This window comes from Pyxicephalus adspersus, chromosome 12 (assembly GCF_032062135.1).
Source record: "Pyxicephalus adspersus chromosome 12, UCB_Pads_2.0, whole genome shotgun sequence".
In the NCBI taxonomy this organism is placed as follows: Eukaryota; Metazoa; Chordata; class Amphibia; order Anura; family Pyxicephalidae; genus Pyxicephalus; species Pyxicephalus adspersus.
This window is the reverse complement of record NC_092869.1, coordinates 7,917,018-7,930,476: the sequence shown is the minus strand read 5'-3', so window position 1 is coordinate 7,930,476 and position 13,459 is coordinate 7,917,018. Positions and strand designations below refer to the sequence as shown.

The following is a 13,459-nucleotide window of genomic DNA, read 5'->3' as shown; positions in this document are numbered from 1 at the left end:
GGTAATATGTGTGCCATTAGAAAGAATGATTTTTTAGGGGAACAGTGACTTTTAATGCAAGCTCACCAGTGTAAAGCTGCCGGAGATGCGCGAGCTCTTTCAGTTGCTGAATTGCGCGACGGTGTAGGATTTCGGATCGCGAATACGAATGCGCGAGCGAGCTTCCGATTTTGCTTGATGAATCAGCCTCCATATGTCTATTGTACTCTGTTGACCCAACAAACTGTTGCCACTCATACCAGGTGTCAAAGAATTGTGTGTGGGTGTCTTTAATGAATGGCGCAAGATCCTCCATATGCAAAACTTTGAAGACTCTGAATCATCCGTATCCAAGTCATTTATTATTCATATATTAATATATCTAATGTATGTTTTTGTTTTCTACAGAACCTGTTCCTACCCCATCTATAGGAATTACAAAGAAGAGAGACAATTACTGGTGCAATGCAACTCTGAATTGTTCTGTCCCAACAAATAAAACAACGTTGTCCTATACATGGAAATACAGACACAGAGACCCCAATTTTCAGCTGTATAATAATACTGGAAATACAATCCATGTATCACTAAAGAATGACTCCTGGGATACAGAGTTCATGTGTATAGTACAGAATCCTGCTGACAGTAAGAATGTCTCTGAGAAAATAAACTGTACAGATTATAATGGAAGAGGTAGGAGTATTGTGAAAGATTCAAAACAACCAGCTATTTAGAGAGTGCCTGTAGTTTAATAAGAAAACTGATGGAAACATAGACAAGTACAGAGAATTTGTAATCAGAAGTCTTAAAAGTGGAACTAAGCTCTAGAAGTTATGTTTAAAACATGGCAGACACAGGGCAAAGGACTGGTCACCAGCATTGCCAGGGCCCCTCCCGCAGCAAATCCTATCCTTTATACTGACTTACCATGTCTTGACTCCGTGTGGACATGGCCATTACGATTGGGGCAAAGCTTTTCTTCCTTATTAGTAAGGAGTGCAGTGAGTAGAACAACCATAACACCACCAAACCTCACTCCATTCTCCTGAGATTGGCAATGCTTTAGATCTCCACAATATACACACCTATGTAGTTGTAGGTACAGGGGTGCCTAGTAATCCTATTTATGTCCCTGTATATATTAATTTTTTAAGGAAAATATGACTGGAGTAAGGGGTGCTGGCATTTATTCTGTTTAAACTTGTGACCACAACTAACAAAATGTGAACTTGTATCATAAATATAAAAAAATACAGTCTGTGCAGGTACAGATATAGGTACAGATATCCAGTAGTCACATAGGTTCATATTCAGCAGCAATATTAAGGTGTGCTATGGAATTCAAGTTATTTCCAGTTTATTTACCATGATTTTTATGCTCGGATCTGACTTTGGTTACTTTGCTCCAATCTGACTGGCTGTTTACATTTCACAGCAAAGATTTAAATAATTGGGCTAGGCAAGGTTTTTTCAGTCTCAGGCTATCTGGATATGTTTATCCTGTAGCCTCAATGAGCTCTACATTCAGAGATGCCCTTCCGCACATCATTGGTGTAGAGAGCACTCGTTGGAGAGGCTTTCAGCTTCAAAAGTATTGTCATTCTTCCCTAATCACTAGTTTTAAAATCCAACCCCAGTAAAACGTTTTCCTTTTAGTTTTGGTTAGAGTTTAGAAAGTTTTAGAAATTGACTGCAGTCAGTTTTTGCTTATTTTAAAGGGCAGCTTTACCAATTTATTTTTAAATAATAACTTTATCAACTAAACCTTTGGATCATATATACACATTTTGCCTAAACAGTTGCAGGATCACTATTTGCTTTATTAAACAACATAGTTTGTAAAGTGCCCACTATGGGCCTGATTTATTAAAGTTCTCCAAGGATGGAGAGTATACACTTTCTTCAGTGAAGCTGGGTGATCCAGCAAACCTGAAATGGAGCTGGTCCAGGATTTAAAACATATGCGAACATCCATCCAAATCATTCTTCATTGATGATAGTGTATCCTTTCCAGCCTTGGAGAGCTTTAATAAATCAGACCCTATGGGTATATCAAAGAGAAAACATGTTTATACTAGCAATCAACTATAATAGCTTCTGATGCAAAAGGGGGAGGATGGGAATACGGTAATTGCTTTTAGGTACAGAAATATTTATTTCTCAGACTATTTATTTTTTTCCTAGTGACCTTTTAGCCACTACTAAAAAAGTTTCAGGTTTTATTGGCTAGTTATATTTATATAGCCTTTTATAATAGAAATTATTATAAAAAGTTTTTTTTCTGTTCTGTTTTTTTTTATTACAGGAAATTCATCCCGTAGCTATTATGTATATTTAGTACTTATAGTGATTGCAGTGATTGCAGTGATTATAGCATTGGCTATTCTAGTGCATCTCAATACAAGGAAAAAAAAGCCAACACAAGGTATTTTATTATATTCCTTTACAGCCTATGTCCCTTCTACAATAAAACAAACATACCTGCCATCTTCTTTATGAAATACACTAAACCACGCATATGCAGCTCAGTGTATGATCTTGGCATAGCTGGCTGCTGGGAATGAATGAACTCCCGTGCACATGAGCAGAAGATATGTCATTCCATGCCAATAAGAATGTTCATAGTCCCAAACCTGGAAAAGGACCAGTTGTTGATGCTGGTGCTGACAAAGATTGATGAGTTTAGTTGAAAAATATAAACAGGCAGGTAAGTTTATTTTATTTTAGAAGAGACATTACCTGTCTTTTTTTGCACGCATGCTCAATTTTTTTGAACTTAGGTTCCATTTTATGTAAATTACAGATGTTTAACCCTACTGTTTGCCTTCTGTTGCAAAGTTGAGGTCTGTTCAAGTATTTGTCATTTGTTTTTTGGCTATTGTACTAGGAGTTGCAATATCTGTCCATTTTATCACTGTGGATGTCCCCACTGGGGAGATTAACCTCTATTTGTCCTAGTGACCACTGTCACCCAGAATGAATATGGGTAAATCTAAAATTTCACATTGTCAATAAAAATGATGTACAGGGAGAATTTTCCAACTGAAACACTTGCTCTGGTGGCAACTGTCTTGGAAAATGTTTCCCTCACTTTGGAGAGCTGCTTCCTGTTACATCTATAAGACAGAAAGTAAAGGGAAATCTTCCAAATGAAGAACCGACAGAAGAAAAAAAAAACATTCTATTCTCCATACAAAAATAAAAATACTTAAGCCTCGGATATATTTTAATTTTAGAAAGTTTTTCCTAGTGATCCGTAGGATAATGCACGGAACATTTATTGCCACTACTCTAATAAAACAGTTTTTACAGGTCATCTTAATAGCCATTTTTTTACAATATAAAAACATATTATAATCGTTTATAAATAACAATATAATAATTTATGTAAAATCACCAGACCAATTAGACCCATCAACCTGCTATTAGAGTTGTGGATAGTTGGTGCGACACTCCTCCTAGACACCCTCCTCGAGCAAAATGGATACCCAGATGAAATAGAAACTTGCTTTTAAGTTTTCTAAAGCAATAGAAATATTCATGGCATTACATTCAGGTTGATAGTGAAACCTTTGCCATTTACAAATTTCATAAGGATTGAAAGTTTATTACATACTTGGTTACTGTATGCAAAACAGTCATGCTATCAAAGATTTTTTTTAGGAAGTAGAAGAAAGGTGTGTGGCAAGTCCTCTTGTGTTTTCCTAAAATAGTGATTTATGGTCAGCTTTGCACAACTGAGTATGCAAGGAGATGAGGCAAAAGTGGTATCTATAAAGTCCATTTTCAGTTTCATTCAGACTTTTATGTAGTAGGGGGACAACATGATTTGGGTGTCCAAAGGGTCCCCTTTTATCAGAGCTTAGTAATGGAGGGATATCAAAGAATGATTAGTATTATCACTCCAGATTCTGATTAAGCCTAAGGCTACGTACACACGTTCAATAATTATCGACCGATCATCCAATAATCGTTAACAAAAAAAGTGCACAGTGACTGGCCAATGACGCCGATGAGCGAGGAATGTCACTGGGAACAACCGTCCTGGCAGATCTGATTGGTCGATGATTATTCGTCATCAATTGTGTGTACGATCATTTAGTGATCGTGGATGGTTCTGTGGTACACTTTCTCCTTTACATGCCCCTTCCTGCATCATTCAAACGATCGCGTCTAACGTGTGCACACTATTGGTGGATTATAGTTGAACGATTGTATCATTACAGGATGTACAGAATTGTGACCAATACGATCATTCAAAATAATCGTGCGTTGATCTGCCATTAGTCATTTGTTTTCTAATGACAATTATTGCACGTGTGTACCTAGCCTAGGTTTAAATCAAGGTAAGCCAGATAAAATCAAATCCGGACTTTGTAAATGCTTTTAGCCCTTTGCTCTTTGCATACCCTGTGAGTAATTTTGACTTTAGGGTGTTGACTCCGAATTGTTTTGGACATTTACAGGAAGTAATACTATTTAGTGTGATTGAGTTCCAGCCATATGACAGAGTCGAATATCTCAATATTGGATACCATCAACAGCATGTCTTCTAGACATGAATCCTTTTGGCACTTAACCTTCTAGCCAGAAACTTCACCTAAAGCTGTACTTCAATGTTGTGTGTAAAGAGGTAAAAAGCCCAATATTGGGGATCTTTTGCCGTTTTGGTATACATAATTGTAGCCAACCCTTTAATCAGACACACAATAGGATTCTTCATCAGGCTTCATACCGCATGAAGAAAGCCAACATGTTTTAAAAGCTTGTATATTTAAACATTCAAGTTAGCCAATAAAGGTATCAATTAAGCTTGAAACTTTTAGAACTGACTAATGGCTAACAATGTACAGAATTTTTTGCATCTGAGTAGAACACTTCCTGAGGTTGTATACCCTATTGCAGATTCAGGACATTTTAAACTGATTCATCGTTCTGAAAACTTCTCTGCATGAAAAGGGGTATAGTCTTTGAAAACTGACGTCATTTTTTAATAGGTAACTTATAGCCTGATTTTTATCAGCTCCAGAAACTCCAGATGATTTACCAGTGCTAAGAGAAGGAAGTTAGGTCTTCCTCTTTTACAGTTTAACTTGTATTGTTATACCTTTATGATAAGCACAGCACAAACTATATAAAGAAATTGTAATATGTCTTTTATTTTAGGAGGAATTCCACCTCTAACTGAAAATGTATATAGGGAACCACAGTATATTCAAGTCACAACATTCAGACCCAATGATAACAGAGAGGTGAGATCCATGAACATTTAATGTGTGCTGTGTACGTCTGTTTGTACTGTTCAATGCTAGCGTTTGGTGGATCTTAGGCACAAAGGATTCTGTATTTTACAACCAGGTATGTTCATTTTTGAAGTAACCATATAGAACCTAAATGCTGTGGGACACTATAATTTGAAAACAACTGGCATATTGATATAGCCTGTCTCTAGATAAATAAAGAAAATCATAATTTCAAGAATGATGGACACGTGTTCTCCCCCACCATCTTCTGTTGGTATAATTTGTTTCATATATTTATAAGATATGACTAAGAATGAAGTATTTAGTTCCAGATGGTCAGAACCAATGCAAGTAAACTGAATAAAGTCAGTGTTATTTCACTAACAAAACCTGTATGTAGAAATTCTGACTATTTCTGTTGCTTTACTTATTGTGATGGTTTTCTTAGAGGATTAGTCCACAAGCAAAAGTTTTTGAAATTCCTGGCTCCACCTTACTGTGGCCATGATGCCTTATTTATGTGATGTTGCATACTTCCTAAAATGGAGGATATGAATATGGAGACTCTAGAGATGGTCTCTGAACAGTGGATTAGCGTGCCAATATCCTGTGTGAATAGAAAAGGATGATAAATTGACCCTTTCAGAGAACAGTAAAAGCTTTGTCTGCATATCATATGAGCTTCAACTAAATCACAAGCTCATGATGTAATCCTAATTAGCCACATCGATAATTCAATATTTTCCACTGAGCTTCCATTTCCGCCGATGTACTTAAATATTGCATCAGCAAAATGCATTATCTGAAGCGTGCTCACTTCTCAGAAACCAGATATTAATCAGAAGTTAAAGTTAAAGTCCAGCTGAGGTCTCTTTGTGTGTTACTATGATGGAGTATATAAAGTAATACATGTATGCTCTTCTGTCTATGTACATTTACATACTATATTCAGCATGGGGGAAACACCTTGTAATAGCAGCATGCTGAAAAGTACATAGAGGAACTATATTTAAAAGAATAGATTATCTGCCTAAAGGTCTGTCAATTCAGCACAACCCTGTCTGGCAAGTCAGGATACCGTTTCTTTTATTGCTGTAGTAAAGTAACACGTGCAGGTGTTTCAGTCCTCTAGGTTTGGGCTGAAGAGTAAAAAGAGAAGCAGCAGGCTCATCTTCACTTTGACCTCTCAGTGCCGGAGCAGCCAATTATCTGTCCAAAGGGCCGTCACCCAAGTAGGAAAGGGGTTGCATGGTAAAATTCTAAAGTGGGCTTTCAGGAAAGTGTAAAAATGCTGGTAGGCAATACGGGATGCATGTATGGAAAGTATGGGCATGATCTGTACCAGGTCTAAAGGTCCAATTGTAGGTTTGCAGTGTTTTGTTTAAATACAAGTGTACTTTAAATGACCAGGTTTTCAGAAACATTGGTGGGAGGTTTTCTACTTCTCTACTTTCCTGTAAAGTATTCTTTAGTATGGATCACATAACTAATTTCAAGACAATGTTCATTTATTCTCTCACAAGGGGTTAAGGAAGTGATCAGGCACAGCAACCATCTAAACAATGTTTTGTTTGGTAAATATCACATGGCTGATGGCGTGACAATACTCATGTGGTGGAGATGCTTACGGGCTTCAAGACAAAATATATATGACTTGTCCTTTTAAGGTTTTTAGGATGCTTGCGGGGAATAATTTAAGCAAGATAAACTTAGGTATTTGACTTTGTGGCAAAGATATTCGGACATTTTTCCTTTCATCCGCATCCATAAAAAGTTTTTGAATTTTCAAAACAGATGAGAAAAGGAAGTTAAAATAATATGAATTTTAGGACATCTGCTGCCCTAAATAAAATAAAAAAACACCCTTCCCTGGAAACCCTGTTTGAAGCAATAGTCTATTTTTGAAATCTAGTTTGGTTACAAAGAATTGAAGATTTAACAATGGGAGCACAAGCACAATGCACATGCTTAATTGCCAACCTCCTAATAATGGTGGTTAAACCACATTGATTCCACAGAATTGGAGTAGTGAGCTCCTTGGGGAAAGTTGTATGTCATTTAATGACTGCTATGACATGCCAGAGGACAGTCAAGAACAATCACACGCAGGACAATATAGTCTAATTATACTATTTATTTTAGATTTTGAAATACATATACCAGGAGATTGATAGACTAGATACAAATCAAGTATGTTGTTTAGGTAGGCTCTAGTAAAATAGTTGTGGATATATCTAAACCCATCTGTATATTTCTTCCCAAATATTACGAGTTAAAAACAACAACTGAGTTCCCCTATGTGTATGCCTCTTGAGTGCTGTGTTGGCAACTTTCCCTTCCTTTTAGTTGACTTTACCAATCCCTTGGGTTACTAAGGCTTCAAGCCTTAGTGTTTTGTGTGGAGCTGGAGCTTTGTGTGGAAAGGTGTCCTAGATTCCTGTTAATTTTATATTATCTGTGTAAGTTATTGCGCCTTCTTGTCCTATAAAACAAGTAGATAAATCCAATTCAATGTGCACAAGTTCCATTCCTCTTATGTTTGGATTAACTATTGTAAAAATGCCTAAGAAAGGACTCTAAGAGACTCCAATAACTGAGAAAGTATTATCCTATGTATACAGTACAGACATAATGAGTGTCTGGAATATTCCCCAGAATTTATTTCAACACTTTGTAGTTCCTGGACAATCATTAGAACTAAAAAGGCTGCATGGATGAGAACCAGAACGTCATCATTACAGAACAAGTTCAGCTGACTATGACTAACCAATATTAGCTTAGCCATGAGCCATGAAAATGAGTACCTTCACAGATCTATTTTAGGAAAGTATTTTCACATGTATGGCAAGCATAAAACTGGACAGTCTTATGCATTCTGTATTATTTAGTGCACCCTTCCTTAAAAGAAGACAGATTGTCTGGAATCATTTGACAAGGTGTGAAACAACTGGACGAGTAATCAATAGTTGTCAGCAGCAGAGACAAGTTTGAAGAACAGTCCAACGGGAGACAGTCAATGCTAAAGTCAAGTTGAGACTAGTTAACATCAATAGTTGAAATTAGACAGCAAGCAAAATTAAAGGATAAACCACAAAGCTCCAGGTTTTACTTAAGAAGCCAATCATACAGAATAATCACAGGAACGTGAATCATTAAGTCAAGCTCAGGTCAATTATTCAGGCCACTGTAGCAGCCATGCAAGGTAACAGTCTAACACCGAAAAGAGTCAGTTTATGATACAGATGTCATCTTTCTGACACAGATGTCATCTTATGTTCTGTCTACGTGTAGACGGAACATAATACTACTATAACAAAAGCTGGTCTGTTTGCTAAGATTACATTTTAGAACCTAATCTTACAGCTCACCATATGGTGCCTTTTCTGTTATGAGTTCCTGTTACACCTAAGCAAGCAACTGTAAATAAAGAGATAAAGATAAGGTGGTAAAATATTATGAACTGATAAAATGTAATAAAATAACAATAAAAAGCACTTGCACTAAATATTACTTTATACTTGTATCTGTTGTTTAAATTCACAGGATTTTTACACTAAATCCAATAGTATTTACAATAGTGAACTTACCATCCCTGTGTGCAGCAGTACTATGTGATGCGGTGTAGCCATGACAGCCTCAGCTTATAGAGCCAAGCCAGCACCATTCTACCCAGGACCACAGTTATACCATGTGTTCAGCCTATAGACCATAGCACCATGAATAAATTATTGCAGCAAAAGCATATGCTGGGCAATAGATTTTCAAATTGCGCTTTAGGTTTGATTTTTGGAACAGTTTAAAGAACTCCAAAAATACAGATGGCATTTCAACGGAGTATCACTTTTCCCATTCAGGGCAAATCGACAGTCTGAAAAATACAAACAAAAAAAAAAAACAAAACAAACCCCAGAGAATAACAAAAAATACCAAAAATACCCCAGTGCTTTGTTGTTCCAACACATCTAAGACCAAACCCTATGTACTTCTTGTTTGTCCTATTTATAGAAAAACAAACAAGTAATCATTGTATATCTTGACTTTATGTACTCAAGAATTCCCCAATTATCCTCATTAGAACCATAGTATCTGAATGGATGAGATTAGTATGCTGAGGAAATGTAAGGAAAGTAATTATAAAGTAAAAACAGATCTCAGTAAGGTGTGCCATATATGTCCCTGTCCCTTTAGATCAGTGTTTTTCAACCTTTTTTGAGCCACGGCACATTTTTTACATTAAAAAAATCCTGTGGCACACCACAAATCAAAAGTGTTACAAAATAAACTTTGTATCTAATTCTCGCCTCTAAAAATAAACAAGGCGCTTGAGCTACCTACTGCCACCCACTGACATGGAACAGTATTACATTACTCTGCCAGTCACTACAGCACAGGCACTCAACAATGATAATTGGATAATTTCCCACGGTACACCTGAAGATCTCTCACGGCACACTAGTGTGCCACGGAACAGTGGTTGAAAATCACTGCTTTAGATGATCATCATTGGAATCTCAATGGATGGGAGTGGATTTCCCTTACTGTAAACCCCTTTCCACTTGCTTCTGGTTGTTTTATTTTTCTAGAAAAGAATGTAAAAGAACAATTCAAATACATAAAAAACAGCTGATCTTTCCTCACTGCTTGACTTGCTACATTTTGTTCTGCTCCGGGACTCTGAAAACTTGAGAAAAGCAGGGTTGTACTTCCTCATGTCAGGGTTTTCAGCAAACTTCACCAAATTTCTGCAGACTGACAGTCAGAGGCAACAATGACAGACAGTGCACTGCTAATTTTCATGTGGAACATTGTAAAATTTTCCCTGTATCACCAGATCTTCACTTTCTAAGTTTAGTTTCACTCTAATATACATAATTGCTAACGTAATAGATGCATTACTAAAAAATGCAATTTAAGATTTCAGTTTTGTCCTTGTTGCCTGGGCTGTCTGTTGTCCATAATTTTTGAGTTGCCATACACAAAGGTTTGTATTTGGCATTTACAAAAAAGGGACAAATGGGATTGGCATGAACTAGGGTACCAAAGCCTCACTATTAAGGTTAAATGCATTGGCACGGCAATTTTCCTGAGGTTCTTACATCTTTTCACTTCCTCCTATTGAATGGGTCATGTGTAATATTGTGTATTAAAATCAGGAGGTCAGGCAGTTTTTACACATGTACACCAAAATGCTAGCTTCTGACTGGCTGTTATTATAAGCCAATCAGAACCAGCATTAAGCAGTAAGCCTCCACTGCTTCCCCATAGGGGAAGTTCCTCTTAGTAGGTATAAAAATAATATAAAAATAATAACCATGTCAGTAAAAGTGTAGATGAAGTGCAGCTTTACATTTTTGCAAACCCCCTCCCTCTTCACATTTAGATACATACTGTATAAATTGTGTGTGTATGTTTTTTTTATTAGCCCTTGTCTCTGTAAAACTGTTTTCAGCCTTTGTACAAACTTGAGCAAGAAAAATGTCAGTTAATATCTGTTTTTTGTTCGATTACAGGAGTGGAATAATTCAATATATGATTCTTCACCTCGGCATCAGCATAAAGCAGTATCAATTTACGCTACAGTGGAACATCCATCCAACAGAAACAGATGACAGTAATAACACTCAGGTGTGAGATGTACAAAACCGGAACACCACTGAGGATGTTCCACTAATTTCTATATGTCCCTGACTTTCCACTTCCTGGGCATAACCATAAGGTAAAATTCATGCAGCCTTCCAATTGCTTGCAGATAGATGGAATTCATCGTGTACTATATAAAGGTAAAGAAGTACTGATACAGATATCTAATCGGCTAATCTGATACAGAAAGCAGCTAGTATTAGTTAAGCATTTAATCTGCAGTGACAGTCAACAATAATTCCCAGAATAGTTTTCCTTTGTCAAATCCTTACATTTCACGGGGTGGTTGGACATTTAGGCTACGTACACACATCAGATGATTCTCATATGGTTATATGGCTTCAGAGCTAGTATAGGACGAGAACCTAACGCGTGTACAGCGGTAGTCCAATGTCATTATTGGGTCTGTCCTGGCGGATCCACGAGCGACGAAGGGCCACAATGAAAGTGAAGGGGAGATAGCCCAGCAGGGTGCGGCTCCGTCATTTTTTCCCCTTCCTTTTCATAGAACAGAACGGTGCTGTACGTACAGCGGTCATTCATGCTTCTTTCAGTCTTTTGTTGTTGGAAAGGATCGTGAAAGACCTTTTCCCAGGACAAAAGTCTTATGTGTGTACATAGCCTTAGGCATAAGTCAATAATTCTTAGTGGCTCGATGCTTAAACATGAATGGTAGACTAACTAAACATGATAAATTACTGTGACAGTAAAAAACTTTTTACAATTGGGGCAATAAAAGCCATCAGGAGCAGTCTTCCAATCCAACCACATACATTCTACGTTTATCTATACTAATGATCACTGAAGGATGAGCCTCATACATTAGTGGTCAGTGGCAGATTGGCCTTCATGCATTGACCAGTTTTGGGACGAAAAGCCCACTTGTAATCAGTGGGAAGAATGCATCTTACATTGGTGGACAGTGAGAGTGGTGATCTGAGAGTGGAAACATATGTTCAATAGGGAATGGCTCTCATACATTGGTGGACAGGTGGGAAGAACCTCCTTACCTTTACATCTCTTACATTGGTGTTAGTGGCAAAAAAATCTCCCTACACTGGGATTCATTGAGAAAACTAATCCAAAATACATTTGTAATTAGTAGGAAGAATGTCCCTAACATTGATGGTCAGTGGTAAAAATATCAGTTAGAAGAATGTCATGCTGGTAATCAATGGGAAGAACACCTCTTACATTGGTGAACAGTGAGAAAGGTGTTGCTCTGGAACAGTGTCCTCTGGAACCCAAGGTTTCTCCATAGATTGCTAAGAGTTTATTGAGCAATAATCAATTTGTGCCTCTCATGTCAGTTTAAACAACACCAATTATCTTCTTGGCTATCCCTCAGGGTGACATTCCTCCCACTAGCCAGTAATGTTCTTCCTACTGACCACCATGCTATTGTACTGGGAGCTGTCCTTTATTGATGACCAGTAGGAAAAAGCTCAGGGTCAGTGGAAAGAATACCCATTATATTGGTGGTTAGTGGTAACTTACTTGAGAAACAAAAGGAGAGGCTCCCTTTGATTCATATCAGTGGCTGATAATGGTAAAGGAATTCTTAGCAAGTTCTGGAGGAATCCTGGTTAAGAAAGCCTGCTTTAGAGTATCACCCTGTGATATTCAATGCTAATACCAGTATACTAAGAAAAAGGTTTTCACACTACCCACTGGTTGCCATACAATGTGTTCAAGTATTGTTATGTTATCAGAGAACCATACTTTACTTGAGTTTTATATACTGTTATGTATGCATACTTGGTAGTTAGCAAACCGAATACTTTACAAGTAAAGGAACTCAAAATAAAATATTTAAATTGTTGGATTAGCACCGCTGTAATAAGTTTTAAAAGCTTTAAAGCAGAAGCTGAGATGTTCTTTCTGTTCTAATAGAGTTTCCACACATATTAATTTTAGAAACAGAACCTTTATTACAATTAAGCACCTGAACAGGTTACTGATTTTGTTTTTTAAAGAATACATTACTTTTGGACAAAGGCAGGTAGGATAACAATGTGGACAATAAAAAGACAGCTGTTTGATTTATGTTATTAAGACTGTAGTGTTGAATTCCCTCAATAGTTTAAAATGTCAGATAGCGTTCATACAGGAAACGCATTTCCGCCACGATAAGGTACCTACACTTAGGAACCGTCGGTTTCAGACGGCGTACCATGCCTCTTCCCCAGACTCTAAGTCCAAGGGTGTTAATGTTCTCTCAAGTTGCTAGATATGACTATTTCTGTAAAATTGTATGCCTTTTCACGCTTTTATTTGCTTTTGCCATCTGTATACACTGGTTTGAGTTTTGTAATTGTCTGTTTTTATTGGTTGCTAATAAAAAATAAATAAATAGACTGTATTTTGCCTTTATTGTGTGCCTTGTTTTTGAAGATGTTCAGCCATTTATCCCTGATGCTTTGTGTTCTAACAATAGGCTTATTCTCTGTTATTGCCATAATGTCAGTATTCTGTTTTTGCATTAACTTTGAAACCAGACACATTTCCCACATCTCAAATAAATGAAATAAAAAGTCTTCATCTTCCACAACTCAAAAATATAGCTGGAGATCACATATAATTTACTCATTCTTCAC

General features: G+C 37.0%; 1 protein-coding gene across 3 annotated transcripts in view; it reads left to right on the top strand.

The window, feature by feature from the left end:
- Positions 1 to 13,066, top strand: part of LOC140342728 (CD48 antigen-like) — a 32,458-nt gene extending 19,392 nt beyond the window's left edge. The window contains exons 3-6 of one of the 3 annotated variants that reach the window (XM_072429083.1): positions 388 to 624; positions 2,285 to 2,404; positions 5,146 to 5,231; positions 10,733 to 13,066. In XM_072429083.1, the coding sequence (XP_072285184.1) occupies positions 388 to 624; positions 2,285 to 2,404; positions 5,146 to 5,231; positions 10,733 to 10,831 (542 nt within the window). In that variant the 3' untranslated portion in view covers positions 10,832 to 13,066. Of the gene's footprint in view, positions 1 to 387; positions 673 to 2,284; positions 2,405 to 5,145; positions 5,232 to 10,732 lie in introns of all 3 variants that reach the window. The other 2 variants (XM_072429082.1, XM_072429085.1) reach the window with 2 other exon arrangements.
- The last annotated feature ends 393 nt before the right edge of the window (positions 13,067 to 13,459 follow it).